General features: G+C 42.8%; 1 protein-coding gene across 4 annotated transcripts; it reads left to right on the forward strand.

The window, feature by feature from the left end:
* Positions 1–107: 107 nt before the first annotated feature.
* Positions 108–7,711, forward strand: LOC120298745. 4 transcript variants are annotated; one of them, XM_039322744.1, is made up of 5 exons: positions 108–223; positions 794–992; positions 4,163–4,309; positions 4,757–4,891; positions 7,570–7,711. In XM_039322744.1, exons 1-5 carry the CDS (start codon positions 149–151, stop codon positions 7,689–7,691), a joined length of 678 nt encoding a protein of 225 aa, XP_039178678.1. In that variant the 5' UTR covers positions 108–148; the 3' UTR covers positions 7,692–7,711. The 4 variants fall into 4 exon arrangements, with proteins under 4 accessions (XP_039178678.1, XP_039178681.1, XP_039178677.1 ...); XM_039322747.1 differs by having other exon boundaries at positions 4,803–4,891; XM_039322743.1 differs by lacking the exon at positions 7,570–7,711 and adding an exon at positions 6,984–7,177.
* The last annotated feature ends 9,405 nt before the right edge of the window (positions 7,712–17,116 follow it).

Raw genomic sequence — 17,116 nt, forward strand, 5'->3', positions numbered from 1 at the left:
TTTAGACTGTGACATGAAAGCAAGGCAGCCAATAGATATGGAGAAGAAGCCAGGCAAGGGTTGTCCCTGTTTTTTTTGAGTTTCAAGCTCAGTTGCTGGGAGGTGGGCGGAGGGATTGCTTCGCTTCTCCAAACTAGTTTGATCTGAGATGCCTCCAAAGGGACAGCCATATCAGAAACGTGACACTTCAGTCAATATTTTCACTGGCGTCTGGTCTAGCATAGTAAGTCCAACAAAGGAAATGGCAAACTGGATCTGAAACAGAGGTTGGCACCCTAAGAGTCCCTCACCCCCAAGCTACCTTGGATCTCACATCGCAGGGGGCTAGACCTAATTTTAAAAACACTTATGGGAAAGTTTACTAGCCCTACCTACCTTGCAAGTCTGAAAGCCCGTACCTGCTCTCTACTTTTACTTTCCAGAGAACTAAGGATGGCCCCATCTAAGATCCGTCCTCCACCCTCTTCCTTCCTTTGAACTCAACTTCATTTATCAGAACGTTGCCTATTTGATGGTTCTTCTGTCTCCCAAGGTTATCTCACATCTCATTACATATATGAATGAAACTCGCCCTTCCCTCCATCTTTAGCAATTCTAGGTTACTAAGAAATATATTTAACTAGCAACTTGGGTACCCTACTTTTTCTCACCAGCTGTGACCAAGAGTGTTCCTACCCTCTTTCCTAGTACAGAAGGGGAGGTTGTTGTCAAATCGGCTGAAGGATCTGTCTGTAATGTCCAATAAGATCACTTTCATGATGACGATGCCTGAAAGTCTAGATTCTTTCTACAGGTCTACTCCAAGATCTGGTGGTCACCTTACTACCAAAACATTTATTGCCTGTTGTGCTGCATCAACTTCATGCTTCTTATGATTTTCATGGCAACTCCCATATGGCTTCGGCAAAATTCCACGAAAGACTATACATTTATTGGGATATGGAGTATATGTGACGAGTTAAGCTGTAAAGACCTTTCTCTCCCTGAGGAAGGTAAGTAAGGCAGTGATGTTCTTCCCATCTGCTGGACTTCTTTCTCATCTAAAGTTTCATTAAACATACAGGTAGTCCTTGATTTACAACCATTCATTTAGTGATTGTTCGAAGTTGCAACGGCATGGAAAAACGTTTTTCACACTTACGACCTTTTCAGCATCCCCATGGTCACATGATTTATATTTGGATGCTTGACAAATGACACATATTTATGACGGTTGCAGTGTTCCAAGATCATGTGATCCCCTTTTGGGACCTTCTGCCAAGCAAAGTCAATGGGGAAACCAGATTTGCGTAACAGCCAGTGTAAGGACCCACCCCACTTTGCATCTTAAGAAGACAGAACTCTTGGAATAATTCTTCCAACAGGCATCCTTTATTAAGAGAAAATGGTTGCAGGCGTTCTAGACAGGACTTGGCGTCCAAGCTCTCCCATTCAAGGTTTTAAGGGGTTCCCCAGTAGCCCCACCCAATCACCCCCTTCTTCCAGTGACAGTCTCAGGCATTACACTCCCACCCCCTTTTCCTTACTGCCGGCTGGATGGAGACTTCAGAGAGGAGTACATGAAAGGTAATAGCCCCATTGTTATGGTTAGTCCTTTGGTGATATCCACATCCAGTCCCTTTGAAGTGTACTGAAGGAAGTGAGGGCCATAAAGCCCCTTTGTTCACCCCCTTCCCTTCATTATATGACAGAATCCAGAGAAGGCAGAAATGGGGTTTTCTATAGTTGATAACTAGAGATGAAATATAATTGGATTCTGACAGCCAGGTTGCTGATTTAATAACTTCAGTGATTCACTTGACAAATGTGGCGAGAAAGGTCGTACAATGGGGCAAAACTCTCTTTAACAAATGTCTCACTTAACAACATCAATTTTGGGCTCAATTGTGTTTGTAAGTCGAGGACTGCCTCTTTAATCCTCCTAGACTTACAACCACAATTGGGAACAGAATTTCCATTGCTAAGTAAGGTGATTGTGAAGTGAGTTGCACTTGATTTTACCACCTTTCTTGCTGTGGCTGTGAAGTGTATCTCCACAACTGTTAAGTGAACGATGCGCTAGCTAAGCAAATTTGGCCTTCCCCCATTGACTTTGCTTGTTGAAAGTCAGCTGGGAAGGTGACAAATGGTGGTCACATGACCCCAGGATGCTGTGACCCTCATAGATACATGATGGTTGCCAAGCACCCACACTTTGATTATGTGACCATGGGGGTGCTGCTCAATGGTCGTAAGTATCAACTCTCCAGTAGTCATTTCCAGAAAAAGAAACTCCTGGGATGTATTTTATCAAGAGTATGATACTTTACTGAAAATTTACATTGGCACAGAAGAAAGCAAAACCAGCTCTGGTTTTTCCACTTGAAAATTTGCTGAGTTAATCAATAAACGCCCTCACTCCACCCACTGGGCGTTCACATTGTCCAATAGTAATATTTCTTCTTCTTATGGGAACAGTCCACTTCTCCACTGAGAGCTGGCCTTGGGCTCTTGGGTTGCCTAGAGGTCATCCCTCCCATGCTTGCATTCCATTGTCAAGATATGAGCAAAAGAGAAAATCTAGGTGAAAAGGTGAATCAGTCTTGAAAATAAGTGCAAGGACTTAGATCCTTAAGTCACTTTTTTCAGTGCTATTGTATCTTTGAACAATCCACTAAATCAGTGGTTCTCAACCTGGGGGTCGGGACCCCATTTGTGGTCGAACGACCATTTCACGGGGGTCGCCAAACAATGCAGTCCGCCATTTTTTCCCCCTTTTCCTTAGCTGTGCTACTCCCTTTTATTCTATTGGCTTTTGAAAGCCAATAGGAATTGTCCAGGCTGTCTCTGCCCTACTGAGCCCGCCAAAAGTCCCATTCTGCAAACGGTGCTGCACCAGTTGAGTAGTCCTCGACTTACGACCGGTTGAGTAGTCCTCGACTTACAACTGGTTGGGGGTCGCGGCATTAAAAAAGGTTGAGAACCACTGCATTAAATGAATGGTTATAAGCCGAGGGCTCTTATTGTTATTTAGTTTTACCAAAACTATCCTCACAGGGAGATATACAAAGTATTGAACCTTCTGTTTTGATTACAATAAGTTCAGTGGTGGGATTCAAATATGTGAACAACCAGTTCTCTGCATGGATGCAGCTTCTGGAAGTCTGTTGTAGGCAGTGCTTTTTTTGTAAAAAAAAAAAAAAAGGTGCCAGAACTCACACACATCATACAACCCGCCTTGCCTACCCTACAAAGTTCCATCCCAAAAAGGTGGCGGAACTGGGCGTTCTATGACAAAAAAAGCCCTGGTTGTAGGCCTGGGCAACAGAAAATTAGCTACCGGTTCTGCCAAACTGATGTGAACCAGCTGAATCTCACCATTGGATAGCTTGTTTGTTTATAATACTCTGGCATCCTATAGCCCCGGGGAACACCAAACTTGGCAATTTTAAAACTTGTGGACTTCAACTCTTAAAATTCTAGCTGAGGAATTCTGGGACTTGAAGACAACAAGTCTTAAAAGTTGCCAGATTTGAAGACCCCTGCTATAGTCTGCCACATGCTAGATAGGCAGGTTATCAGAGGTTAATGAGAATCATAGAATTGTAATCCTGGGTTTTAGTTCAACACTGGTGGTGGTGGTGGTGGTGGTGGTGGTGGTGGTGGGCAGGTTGGCTGACATATTTTACTAGGAGATTTTAAAGCAAAACATGGCATTGAAAAAAAATCAATTTCCAAATTCTTCAGCTGGGATAGTCATAGATAAAATTTTTGGTAAGTTTAGCAGATTGGAGAAGACTGAAATGGATTAATCAGGCATTTCAGTTTTCAAATGTAGGCAGTCTCAGCTTAGTGGTACCAAGAGTTTACACTGCACACTCTAAGTCCCAGGTTCAAATCTAGGTGCTGATGTTTAGTGAATTAATCTAATTAACAAAGAAGATTCAAGACAAGGAATTTACCAGGGATGGCAGGCCCAAAAAGTCAAGATGGCAGCTGTAACTGTGTGGTCAAAGGTGCCATCTTGACTTTTTCTCCTTTTTAGTCAGGCCTGGGCACCATTCAGAGAGGTGATATTCTACTAAGGGACTCTGTTGGTCTTACCTGTCCCTTCCTCCCTAATTTGCTATGGTTCACATTAAATTACTCCTCTTCTTCCTCTTGGAAAAACAAATTCCTCTAGCCCATCTGGATACCATCCGTTTTTTTGTGATTTTGGCCTTCATCTTCACCTTACTCGCCTTTATCTCATCACAAGATTTTATATCTCGCCTCGTGGACACAAAAATAACGGAAGACATGATCTCCTCAGCATCTAACTTCTTTGCAGGTACGGTGTAAGCCAAAGTGCTATTTCCTGAGGTGATCATCTGAGAAAGATCTAGAAATCACAAACCCTGCGGCTCCCAAAGTGTTTATTTATTAATCAAATTTATATAGCTGCCAATCTCGCCAATAGCATCTCTGGGCAGCGCGTAACAATCGGATAATATAAATGATCAATGTGAAATGTGAAAACAAAAGATATAACGTCTAAAAAAATCCATATTAATTCATCTCATCATCAGGGAGAATAAAGATGGCTGGCTGGGGAATTCTAGGGGGTTGACGTTCTTCCATTTTGAAGTTGCCAAGGTTGAGAAACTCTTGTGCTAGCCCAACTTGTGAATCCAATCTGGACAAGCCATTATTCCTAAAATTTTATTTTGTAATATTATGGAAAACCCTTTTGAAGATCGATTGTTATATGGAGCCTTAACCCCCTCCTTCTCTTTAGGAATCTTCCTGATGAGTCTGCTATTGATTGTCCATTTCCGGCTTAGGACTGTGCTTGATGATCTTAGAGGCCATATCAGAGTCTGGTGGGGTTTCATTGGAAATTGCATCATTTGTGTACATTGTTTTGTGTTAGGTAAGTGCATCGCGTGGGAACTATGAGAAGCTTCATATGCAAATATATTTTATTCTTTATACAAAAAAACATGCCCACTATTTCTTCTTGTAGAAATATAAAAGCTTTTTGGATTAAGATTTGGTGGAACATTCAAAAGATTTTTAGGAGAAAGATAAAGTTTACTCCACAATTATTTTTATTGGGTGTTATTGTAGATTGTGATGCTAAAGAAATTAACTTTTTTTTATTCAAACCGTTTTATTAGAAATTACAAAATAAAATGAACCCATTTATCTTCCCCCCAACCCCCACCCCCTGACTTCCCAGAGCCAAATACAGGGTATTTCAAACGTATTAAACATAATCTAATTAAATTAACAAATATATTAATCATAGGCTAAACAAGTTTAACAATTTATACAATCATTACAATCATACTTAAAACTTAACTCCCTTTAAACCTTAATAACATATCATAAACAAATCCATTTATAATCCATTATTATATAATAAAAGAAAATTTTAATTTAAATATTATTAATAATACTTATTATTTAATCATAAAATAAGTGAAATTTTTCAGTTCCATGTTTAATCTTAATATAAGAAATAAAGAAATAAAGAAATTGATGTTGAATTTGATAACAGCTGCAAAGTTATTGGTAGGGCAATATTGGAAGAAGGATTGTTTGCCTACTATAGAAGAATGGACGCTTAAAGTGTCAAATTTAGCAGAAATGGCGAAATTTCTGCTTACTTGAAGGATCATTCACAAGAAAGATACATTTCGTTCTGGAGAAGATGGATAGATTATATTCAGAATAAATATGGGACTAAAAAGTTCCATCTAGTTTATGAGTAAATTTTAGAGTATTATTATTATTAATAGTTTATAATAGTAGAAATTTTATTAGTTTTATTATTATTTTTAGTATTAGTATTGTTTAACAATTTGGATATTGTATTGTTTAATAATATCAACTTGTTTATATTATTATATTTATTTTTAATTTGTTTATACCTGTGTTAAAGGGGAGTTAAAACGCATTATGGACTTGGTTATTTATATTTATTTATTTATTTATTTATTTATGAGACTTATATACCGCTTTAAGTGCAAGCACTCTCTAAGCGGTGTACACCAGCAAGCAATGTATATATATATTTACATTGCCCCCAACAATCTGGGTCCTCATTTTACCTTCCCCGGAAAGATGGAAGGCTGAGTCAACCTTGAGCTGGTGAGATTTGAACCGCTGACCTGCTGAACAGTCAGCTAAAGTGGCCTGCAGTACTGCACTCTAACTGCTGCGCCACCTCGGCTAGTTAGTTGGTTAATGTTAGTTAGAGTTTGATTATTATATTTGTAACCCTGTACTCAGCTCTGGGAAGTGGGGGAGGGAGAGGGGGGGTTTAGGGTGGGTGGGTTTTGGGCTGTATACTGTAATTTTTTTTATAAAACTTTTCAATAAAAAAAAAACATGCCCACTAAAGGGAGTCTTCCCTTTCCTGGCATGAGGGGAAGAGAAGCAGGAGAAACTCAACCAATTGGAGGGTGTAATTAACTGCAATTCAAACAGACGTTATTATTGGGGCCAAAGTCAATAAAGATGTTGAAATAATAATAATAAAAGGACTTAGTAACCTGGCTTCATTGTCACCGATTTAGACACAGGAATCAACAGTGTGGGAAAACCTCTAGTCGTGAAAGCTGCATCTTATCTTCCAGACTCGTGAGCAAAATGCAGTTTTCTGGAAATACCTGGGGATTTCATTACAAAATGCAGGATTCTATCATTCTTCAGTTTGACATAGCAGGATTCTCCTTAGCCAATGACTGACTTGCCTCTTATGACTTTTAAAACATAACCCATCCATGCATTATTTAGGAGTTACTTGACTGGACGTCAGGGTCATGTCAGAGTCACAATCTAAGTGGAACAATTGAAATGACTTAAATATGCATGCAGGCACACAACTCCCTCCCCCCCACACACACTTAAGAGTTTCTAATTGCACCACAATCTCACAAATTAGGATTTTAATCCTGTATAAATCTTATGCATGTCTGACCATGTTTTCTTCTTATTCACCCTCTCTACCTGCTTAGGCACACTCAGTCTACTGAGATATAAAAGTCTCGTGCTGAAACGTTTAAAAAGAGAGTCCTCCAGAAGAATATTGAGCATGGACAGGGTAAAAGGAAGGACAAGCATTCAGCTAACAATACCTCGGAATTGAACAATTCCATAAATAGTGGTTCAGCATTCCAAAATGCAGACCCCTCCTCATTTTCCCCACCAATTTCTTTGCCACCCTAGTTTCTTTGGTGCATTATTAAAAATAAATGTTTGTTTCTTGACAAAACTTCAGATCCTTCACAACTGGATCTGAAGGTGCAAGTGACTACTTTATTTACAGGCGATGGAAAACTCTGAATAATTTAAGCACTTTTTTTTTAAATAAGCCACAATGGCAGGGTGGGTCTGTGTTCTGAAGCCATGAACGATCATGTACAAACCACAGGATGCTTTGCAAAGGCCAAACAAGCCCCATTTGAATGTAATGGAGATGAAGGAAAGTTCCTTTCCATTTAAGCCCACTCAGCATGTTTTTGCATCTTCAAACTTTGGTTTCTGTAATCAGGAGTGGTTTGGTATCCACTGATCTTCACATTTCTTTTCTTTTTTTTAAAGAAAAAAAAAACAAGAACAAACAAAATGCGTGCTCAGCTTTACGGATGCTTAACTTCACATTATTTAATCCTTTCCTTTTGAGAAAAAGCAAGAAGAAGGAGAGCAAGGCTTCTGATGAATAATGGTACCATGTATGGATTGTAAGGAGAACCACTCAGTCCTGCAAGAAATAAAGGCTGTTTTCTCCCTTGAGATAATGACTTGCAACACATAAAGTGGGCTTGTGGTACAAATGAATGGTGGACAGGAAAGCCAATTATACTTGGCTAGTTTGAAGAAGGGGGAGAAGGTGAATGGAATCAGATAAGGTGGGTGGTTGGAGATTATTGACACGTCCTTCGAAGAGGACATAAGTTTGTTGAAGGCAGGACAAGACAGGACATTTACAGTACCTATGAAATTACCAGGAATCAAGTTTGACTTGATGGCTATTAACTTGCCAGATCAAAAGTTTGGCAAAGGGTGTAATAATAATAACAACAACAACAACAACAACAACAATAATAATAATCGATAAGAAAGACAAAAAAGTCTGGATAGTGGATGTGGCAGTGCCTGGAGACAGCAGAATAGACCAGAAAAAAATGGAGAAGATCGCAAAATACAAAGACCTACAAATAGAAATAGAAAGACTGTGGCAAAAGCAAGCAAGGGTAGTACCAATAGTCATAGGTGCATTGGGTGCAATCCCAAAACAACTAGAGCACCACTTGAACACCATTGTCATTGACAAATTCGCTATTAGTCAATTGCAAAAGGTGGCCTTACTAGGAACTGCTTCCATCCTGCGACGATATCTGTAATACCATCAAACATCCACATCTGCCTATCCCAGGTCCTGGGTAAGGACTCAATAGGTAGACAAAATGTCAAATCCAGTCTGAACATCTGGCTCACTGTGCGATGATCCACAACAACAACAACAACAACAATAATTGATAAGAAAGACAAAAAAGTCTGGATAGTGGACGTGGCAGTGCCTGGAGACAGCCGAATAGACGAGAAAGAACTGAAGATCACAAAATACAAAGACCTACAAATAGAAATAGAAAGACTGTGGCAAAGGCAAGCAAGGGTGGTACCAATAGTAATAGGTGCCTTAGGTGCAATCCCCAAAAACTGGAGCACCACTTGAACACCATTGGCATTGACAAATTCGCCATTAGTCAATTGCAAACGACGGCCTTATTAGGAACTGCTTCCATCCTGCGATGATATCTGTAATACCATCAAACATCCACATCTGCCTATCCCAGGTCCTTGGTAAGGGCTCGATAGGTAGACAAAATGCCAGATCCAGTCTGAACATCTGGCTGATTGTACGATGATCCATAATAATAATAATACCAGCATGGCTGGCTCAGGAATTCTGGGAGTTGAAGTCCACAAGTCATAAAAGAGCCAAGGTTGCCTACCGCTGTTCTAGCCAATGCAGGAATCCAAATTAAATCATCCCTGATAGATGGTGTCCAGTTGGACACACAACCAACAATCAGAAGACATCCATTCTAAAAGTCATTGATTCAATTGCTTATGTTAGGTTGGTTTTCCTAACATTCAACTGGAATTTGCATCAGTCTAGTTGTGAATAAATTTACTGCAACTACTGTTTGCTGGTTGTTTTAGAAGTCAAGATATTGCAGAATGAAATGGCCAAGTTTGGTATTTCTTTTCACAAATATACTTACTTCAAGGGGGCCCAACTTACTTGTACTGTATTGCATTTACACTCACAATCTGCCATAAAAACAGAATTGAGAGCCCTAAATATATTTGTTAGATCTACAAAACCACATCAATTTAGGCTAGATCTTTTTTTCCAATCTTGTGCTACGGATTCTAGTTTATATTTAGTACATAACTCGTGAATTTTTCTGTAGCAGCTCATTCAATTAAATAAAATAATTTGTTACAGACTTATTTTCAATGGAAAAGACACTTTCAGAAAAATTCTCATGACTGGAAGGTGGTGATTATGCATTTTTTTTCTCGTGACAAGGTGCCCGAGGAGTGGCATCTGTTTCTCATGGTGGAAACATTTCTCTTTCAATCCCTTTCTTCCCTGGCTTCTTAGATCAGGGCTTTGCAACCAGTGGTACGGGTATCACCTGTGGTACCTTGGCACCTCGCAGGTGGTATGCGACCATCCTAGAAAAGTGGTAGCGGGGGAGGGGAATGAACTGAACCGATGGCAGCACCGCAGAAGCCTGAGTGAGAGATGGCTGGAGCTGCAGGGTTCTCAGGGCTCAGTGGAAGTGCCAGAATCAGTGCCAGGCTCCAGCAAACCATCTCAGCTGGCATACAGCAGGGCTTTTCAACCAGTGGTACGGGTACCACCTGTGGTACATTGGCACCTGGCAGGTGGTACGCGACCATCCTAGAAAAGTGGTAGCGGGGGACGGGAATGAGCTGAACTGGTGGCAGCACCACACAAGCCTGAGCGAGAGATGGCTGGAGCTGCAGGGCTGTCAGGGCTCAGCGGAAGCGCCAGGATCAGTGCTTCTTTGAGACTGTCAGGGCTCAGTGGAAGTGCCAGGATCAGCGCCAGGCTCCAGCTGGAGCTCAGCGCTAATCCTGGCGCTTCCGCTGAGCCCTGAAGAAGCACCAATCAGCTGGAATGTTGCAGCATCTCCAGGGTCTTGTGATATACATTCAGCTGCTTGGCAACTGATTCATATTTATGATGGTCACAGTGTCCCATGATTATGTGAAGTGACCAAAACCTGCTGCGACCACCCAGAAGACAGGGGAAATAAAAATCAAATACACCCCCACCACACCCCTGCTGCCAATCCCCAACAAAAATGCTCACAACAATGAAAACCTCGGACAGGAGGAAGAGCTCCACCAGGTGAGCAGGCAGGTATCTTGCTCGGCTGTGGCTTGGGGGGCGCTTTTTTCAATGCCATTGTAACTTTGAACAGTCACTAAGCGAACTGTTGTAAATCGAGGACTACCTGTACTTTATCACTCCCCCCCCCTTTTTTTTGGGTCATCAAGTTTTTGACACCTTGCTAGGTGACTGGTGGTACTCGGATGTTGCCATAACCTAAAAATGGTACAATGGGTGAAAAGGTTGAAAAGCCATGTCTTAGATGGCCATTAAATCAGACTTCTCCAAGGAGGCTTTTTCAGTAGCGAATCTACTATTGTTACATTCTCCTAACACTGAGAATAATTGAAAACAATACTCACTGCTAACAGTGAGAAGAATGAACCAGTGGAACGGCTTGCCTTCAGAGGTTGTGGGTGCTCCATCACTGGAGGTCTTTAAGAAGAGACTGGACAGCCACCTGTCTAAAAGGGTATAGGGTCTCCTGCTTGAGCAAGGGTTTGGTCTAGAAGACCTCCAAAGCCCTTTTCAGCTCTACTCTGATTGATTGATATTGGAAGGGGAGCCCTACCCTTCTGAAATCAGTGCACTATTTCTCCTGTTTCTGCAGAAATTTAGAGAAACTGTTTCCAGTTTTCTGTCCCCCAATGTCTTTTGAGCCAAGCTCTACCTGAAAGTTGGCTTCCTTGCTTGCACTGGAACCAGGGGCTTCTAAGTCCAAGCAAGAAGAGATAGTAGTAGTGGTGATGCTGTGTCTGCCTGTTTGTCTGTATAGAACCTGTGAGGTCACTGCAAGTCTCACAAAGGTAAGCATAGAAATCTCATAAGGTTGTAACTGCCTAGCTGACCAGAGCGTTAAAAAGGAGGCTGGGTGATAACAATTATTATTTGATGCTGAGAGTCAGATATAATGCCAGAAGACATAACGGTAAGTAAAATGGGTTTTCTAAGTCACAATAGCCTACGGCTGTTATTATTACTATTACTGTTTATTTCTATTTAGTAATATCATAGCACTTAGACTTAGATATCGCTTCACAGTGCTTTATGGCACTCTCTAAGCCACTGATGGCGAACCTTTTAGAGACCAAGTGCCCCAAAACTGCCCTCGCCCTGCCCCACACACTCCACCCCCACCCCCACCCCATCCCTGCCCCACCTCCACCCTGCCCGCCTACAGGGCCACCCATTGGTTCCACTGCCCGCTGCAGATCCCCCAAGTGGCCCAGCAGCACCAGGGTAGCCATGCCCTCCGCCTGTGCCCCACAGCATCAACTGCATGCGCTGGGGCGCAAGGGCAGAGTCTTGTCCCTGCTGCCCAGCTGCCATGTCCTTGGCTGCACTGCTTCTCGCAGGCTGTGCTGGGGGTGACTCTCCTCCTGGGGGCTGCTGGTGAGGAAGGGGCTGCGGGAGGAGGTGGGGCTGGGGTAATGGCACACATGACCACAGAGAGGGCTCTGAGTGCCACCTCTGGCACGTGAGCCATAGGCTCACCACCACTGCTCTAAGCAGTTTACAGAATCAACATATTGCCCTCAACAATCCGGGTCCTCATTTTACCAACCTTGGAAGGAGGGAAGGCTGAGTCAACCTTGAGCCAGTCATGATCGAACGCCTAATAGTGAGCTGAGTTAGCCTGCATTATTTCATTCTAACCAATAATCCAAATGAAAGGAAGCTAAGATACATGTTGAGGAGGGAAAGGAAGAAGGAGGAGAATGAGTTCCTGACAAGATTAGCTGGCTAAAGCACAAAAGCTTCATTTCACAAATTCAATTCTTTCTTACAGGTCCTGCCAACAATCTGAATGCTTAAATGCTCATTGATAATGAGGATGATTCATATTTGATTTTTCCTTTTTCTGTAGATCCCCACTTCTAGCAGAATTGTCTACCACCTGTTCTGCTGCCTCAACTTCATGATTGTCCTGATAGTCATTTTAACTCCCTTTTGGCTCTGGAATAATTTTAAGAATGAGTTTATCTTTATGGGACTGTGGCTCAAATGCGATAACTCTGGTTGTTATAAAATGTCTTTGCCAAATGGTAAGACGCGCAACTACTTTGCTTAAATTCAGTAATCTGTCTGAGTGAGATGGAATGTAGCCTGGATTCCCAGAAGGGAGGGATTACAGTCCAGAGGGTGAAAAACATAAAATAATAGGGTTGGGGGGGACCTTGGAGGTCTTCTAATCCAACTCTCTGTTCAAGCAGAAGGCCCTAATACCAGACATGTCAAACACAAGGCCCGGGGGCCAGATGTGGCCTGCAAAGTAGTTTCATGTGGCCTGCGAAGCCATCCTGGAAATAGAGAGGGAATGGCCCCCACTGCCTTGGCCCTGATCCAGGCCAGCCGGGAGCCAATGTACAATTTTGTGGTGGCCATCTATGCTGAAAGGCATTCAGTCTTAGCTCCATAAGCCCCTCCCACTACATGACCTGAGAGGAACAGTGAGGCTCCTCCAGTGGATCATGCCTTAGCGCTTGCCCCGGTCCCACCCCGTTCTGCCAGAGACCCTCAGATCTATCCCACTCCTGCCCAGGCCCCCACAGGCACCCTTGATGCGAACGATGTAGAGCTGGCCACGCCTACCCAGTAGGCCACACACATTCCATCCACACCCACCCAGTAGGCCACACCCACCCTGGCCACACCCACCCGGCCCCCTGAGGGCAACCGCAATGCTGATGCGGCCCTCAATGAAATTGAGTTTGACACCCCTGCCCTATACCCTTTCAGAAAAATGGTGTCTAGTTTTTTCTTGAACCCCCCCCCACTGATAAAACACCCACAACTTCTGGAGGGTAGCTGTTCCAGTGACTGATGTTCACTCTCAGGACATTTCTCCTTAATTCTAGGTTGGAACTCTCTTTAATGATTTTCCACTGTTAGTTTTGTCCTGCACTCAGATACTTTGGAGAATAGGTTGATCCCTCCTTCTTGGTGAGAGCCCCTCAACTATTGGAAGACTGCTACCATCACTCCCCTAATCCCTCTCTCCCATTGACTAGGCATGCCTAGTTCCCTCAGTTGTTCATCCTATGGTTTAGCTTTCATAACCCTTATCATCTTCATTGCTCTTCTCTGCGGTCTTTCTAGAGCAGGGCTTTTCAACCTTTTCACCCATTGTACCACTTTTAGGATATGACAACATCCGAGTACCACCAGTCGCCCAGCAAGGTGTCAAAAACTTGATGACCCCCCCCCCAAAAAAAACCAGGAAAAAAGTGATAAAGTACTGGTAGTCCTCGTCTTACAACAGTTTGCTTAGTGACTATTTGAAGTTACAATGGCACTGAAAAAAGTGTCCCCCAAGCCACAGCTGAGCAAGACACCTGCCTGCCTGCCCGGCGGCGTTCTTCCTCCTGTCCGAGGTTTTCATTGTGAGCATTTCTGTTGAGGATTGGCAGTGGGGGTGGAGTGGGGATGTTTGGTTTTTATTCCTCCCATCTGCTGGGACGTTGCAGCAGGTTTTGGTCACTTCACATGACCCTGGGACACTGTGACCGTCATAAATATGAATCAGTGGCCAAGCATCTGAATGTAAATCACAAGACTCTGGAGATGCTGCAACATTCCAGGTGATCGGCACTTCTTCTGGGCTCAACAGAAGTGTCAGGATCAGTGCTGCTTTCCAGCTGATTGGTGCTTCTTCAGGGCTCAGCAGAAGTGCCAGGATCAGTGCTGAGCTCCAGCTGGAGCCTGGCACTGATTCTGGCGCTTCCACTGAGCCCTGACAGCCCTGCAGCTCCAGTCATCTCTCACTCAGGCTTGTGCGGTGCTGCCACCGGTTCAGCTCATTCCCCTCCCCTCCTACCACTTTTCTAGGATGGTCGCATACCACTTGCCAGGTGCCAATGTACCACAGGTGATACCCATACCACTGGTTGAAAAGTCCTGTTATAGAGGTCGTCAAATGTTGCAAGTGCCATATCACCCAAAGGTTTTACTTTGAAGAAAAACACATAGCTTACCACAAGCTTAAATACTGAATTTGGAGCTTATTTGGTTGCTGAAACATGGTAGTAAGACCTTTGGAAGCCTATGGGGAGGTGGGATAGTATATATGACACGTGATGTGCACTGTCATTGTTTCCATTTTGGCTTAAGAATCCTTGGTTTCTTATCATGCAATATCTCTTCCTTCTTCAGTGTCTCCAGTAATGCTACAAACTGCCCAGTGGTTATCACTATTGGCCTTCATCAGCTCTTTAATTTCCCTGATTTTATCACAGGACAACCTTGCCCAATTCTTTCATACGACACTCTCTAAAAGCCTGATTTCTTCCCTGGCTAATTTCTTTGCAGGTATTTGGGGCAGGGGAAATGCAATTAAACATCTCAAATGACTATCCATTCAGGTCTCAGGTTGAAGAAAGGAAGGTAAATGAGGAAATAAAATCTTACATCAGTAGATGTTTCAATTAGTTGACAGGTTTGGTCCTCAAAAGGAGCATTAGGGAAGTCCCCCTTTCAGTGGCTTAAAAACTGTTGCATTGGAGGACATTGTTGGTGTTGGGAAGCAAACCAAGACTAGCGGGAGGAGGGATTATATGCGGGGTTAGCTTGGAGTCACTGTGCAACTGCAAAAGGACAAGGACCACTCTCTCCCCAATTTCCTTCAAGCCTTATCTAATTGTTCTCAACAATAGGCTACCAGACTGGAAAGATTCCTGTATTATAGATAGAACATAATAAAGTAGTTACCATACTTTCCGGCGTATAAGACGACTTTTGAGAGTGTTGAAATCAGCGCCAAAATCGGGGATCGTCTTATACGCCGAGTCGTCTTTTACGCCGGAAATAACGGTAGTTTCCGGCATATAAGATGACTTTCTAGGCATGCGACTCGGCGCCGAAGTCGGGGGTCGTCTTATACGCCGGATCACCCTATCCACCAGAAAATACGGTAGCTCAAACTCTGCACATGTGGAGCTGGTTGTTCAGGCCTCATAGCTGGTAGTTGAAGTCAGAAAGATAGTATTAAAGGGAAACCAAAGATATTGATGGATTGAGGGTGAGAGATTCATGGAGGGGCAAAGCTCACAAGCCGAGATGTAACATTTGGGCTTGAACAACAGGCCAAATTTGTCCTCCCTCCCAAATGCTTGGATCTTTTATGACTCAGCATTTAATCTGGGTAATCCAGCCACTGTATTTGCATGCTGGGTGAATCAGGTCATCACATTAAATCATGTGATTCCTTTATTTGGGCATTTCCTGTTAGATGAGATCTTATTAGTTTTTGTTAACCAAGGCTTAGCTATTATCACATTGTATAATCCCAGCCAAGCAGAAGTAAGGGCTAAAATGGTGGGGCATGAACACATGTGGACCAAGCCTCTTTTTTCTTGTCTTTAGGCATCTTTCTGCTATTTGCTCTGATGATTATCTGCTTTAGGATTAGAGCTGAGATCAATACAGAGGATATATATCTATCACCATCCTTTGGTTTTTATGTAGGTTGTGTCGCTTGTCTTCTGGCCTTCTTGTTAGGTATTTATTTATTTATAACATTATTTCTAGATTGCTCTACTTCCAGTGGTGGGATTCAGCAAGTTCGCATCAGTTCTGCAGAACCAGTAGCTAATTTTTTGTTGCCCAGGCCCAGAATGGACTTCTGGAAGCAGCATCCACACAGAGAATTGGTTGTTCACATATTTGAATCCCACCACTGTCTACTTCCAATGATTAAAGGCAGGATCTAGTAATATCGCCATGGTCAAAATGAAATTGGACCATCACAAATTAAGAGAAAAAGGACATCACAATAAAAGCGTAACCAAGGCTCTGTGGAATAAGATGGTCTTGACTAATGTGCCAAAAGTAAGCCAAGTGGAAGTTCCCTGCTTCTCAGGTGCCCAAAAGGGATGCCTCCCAGACCTTCACACCTTTTGCCCTGCATGGAGAGAAGGTCTTCAACAATTCTTCTTGAGAAGAATTCATAGGATTAGCTGTTTCTGGTTAAAAAAAAAATGTCCTGTATGGTACATGATTTTTACTCTACAGAAAGGGCTCTCCAAAGTTGGCAAATTGAAGACTTGTGGAATTCAACTCCCATGCTGACTGGGGAATTCTAGGACTTGAAGCCCACAAGTCCTAAGGTTGCCAACATTGGAGAGCCATGCTCTAGAATATATGACAAGGTTACATTGTGGATTAGGTAGATAGAACCAGGGAGGGAAAATGGAGAAACTGCAATTATCAACCAATACAAATCCATAGGTAGATTAAGATAGAAGGTGCATGTCAGGAGTATCAAGCACCAGGGAAATCAGGATATTTAGGCAGTTCAAATGAGTATGAAGATTTGTTGCAAGCTTAAGTTGTCTACAAGAATCTGAACTACTAACGGTCAAGGGAAATGAGTGAGAGATAAGAAACAGAAAGGAATTCGAGGTGGGCTGAACTTAGATCTCTTGTGGGCATGCAAGGACTCATGACTGATGATACATTTGACCCCTCCCTCAGGTTCAGCCTGGTCATCTCCTACAAGGAGCAAATCCAAACAGAAAATACCAAATAAGGTCCAATATAGCAATAGAAGAGTCAAATAGAAGGAACAACATCAATCTCAGGGGTGTCAAACTCACAACATCATGTGACATGTCACGACGTATCGTGACTTTTTTGCCATTGCCGGCAATGGGGTGGGCACAATTTTGCTATGATGCATCCGGCCTGCGGGCCAGCAGTTTGACACCCCTGATCTAT

This window comes from Crotalus tigris, unplaced genomic scaffold, assembly GCF_016545835.1.
Source record: "Crotalus tigris isolate CLP2741 ecotype Arizona unplaced genomic scaffold, ASM1654583v1 scf7180000024119.3904262, whole genome shotgun sequence".
In the NCBI taxonomy this organism is placed as follows: Eukaryota; Metazoa; Chordata; class Lepidosauria; order Squamata; family Viperidae; genus Crotalus; species Crotalus tigris.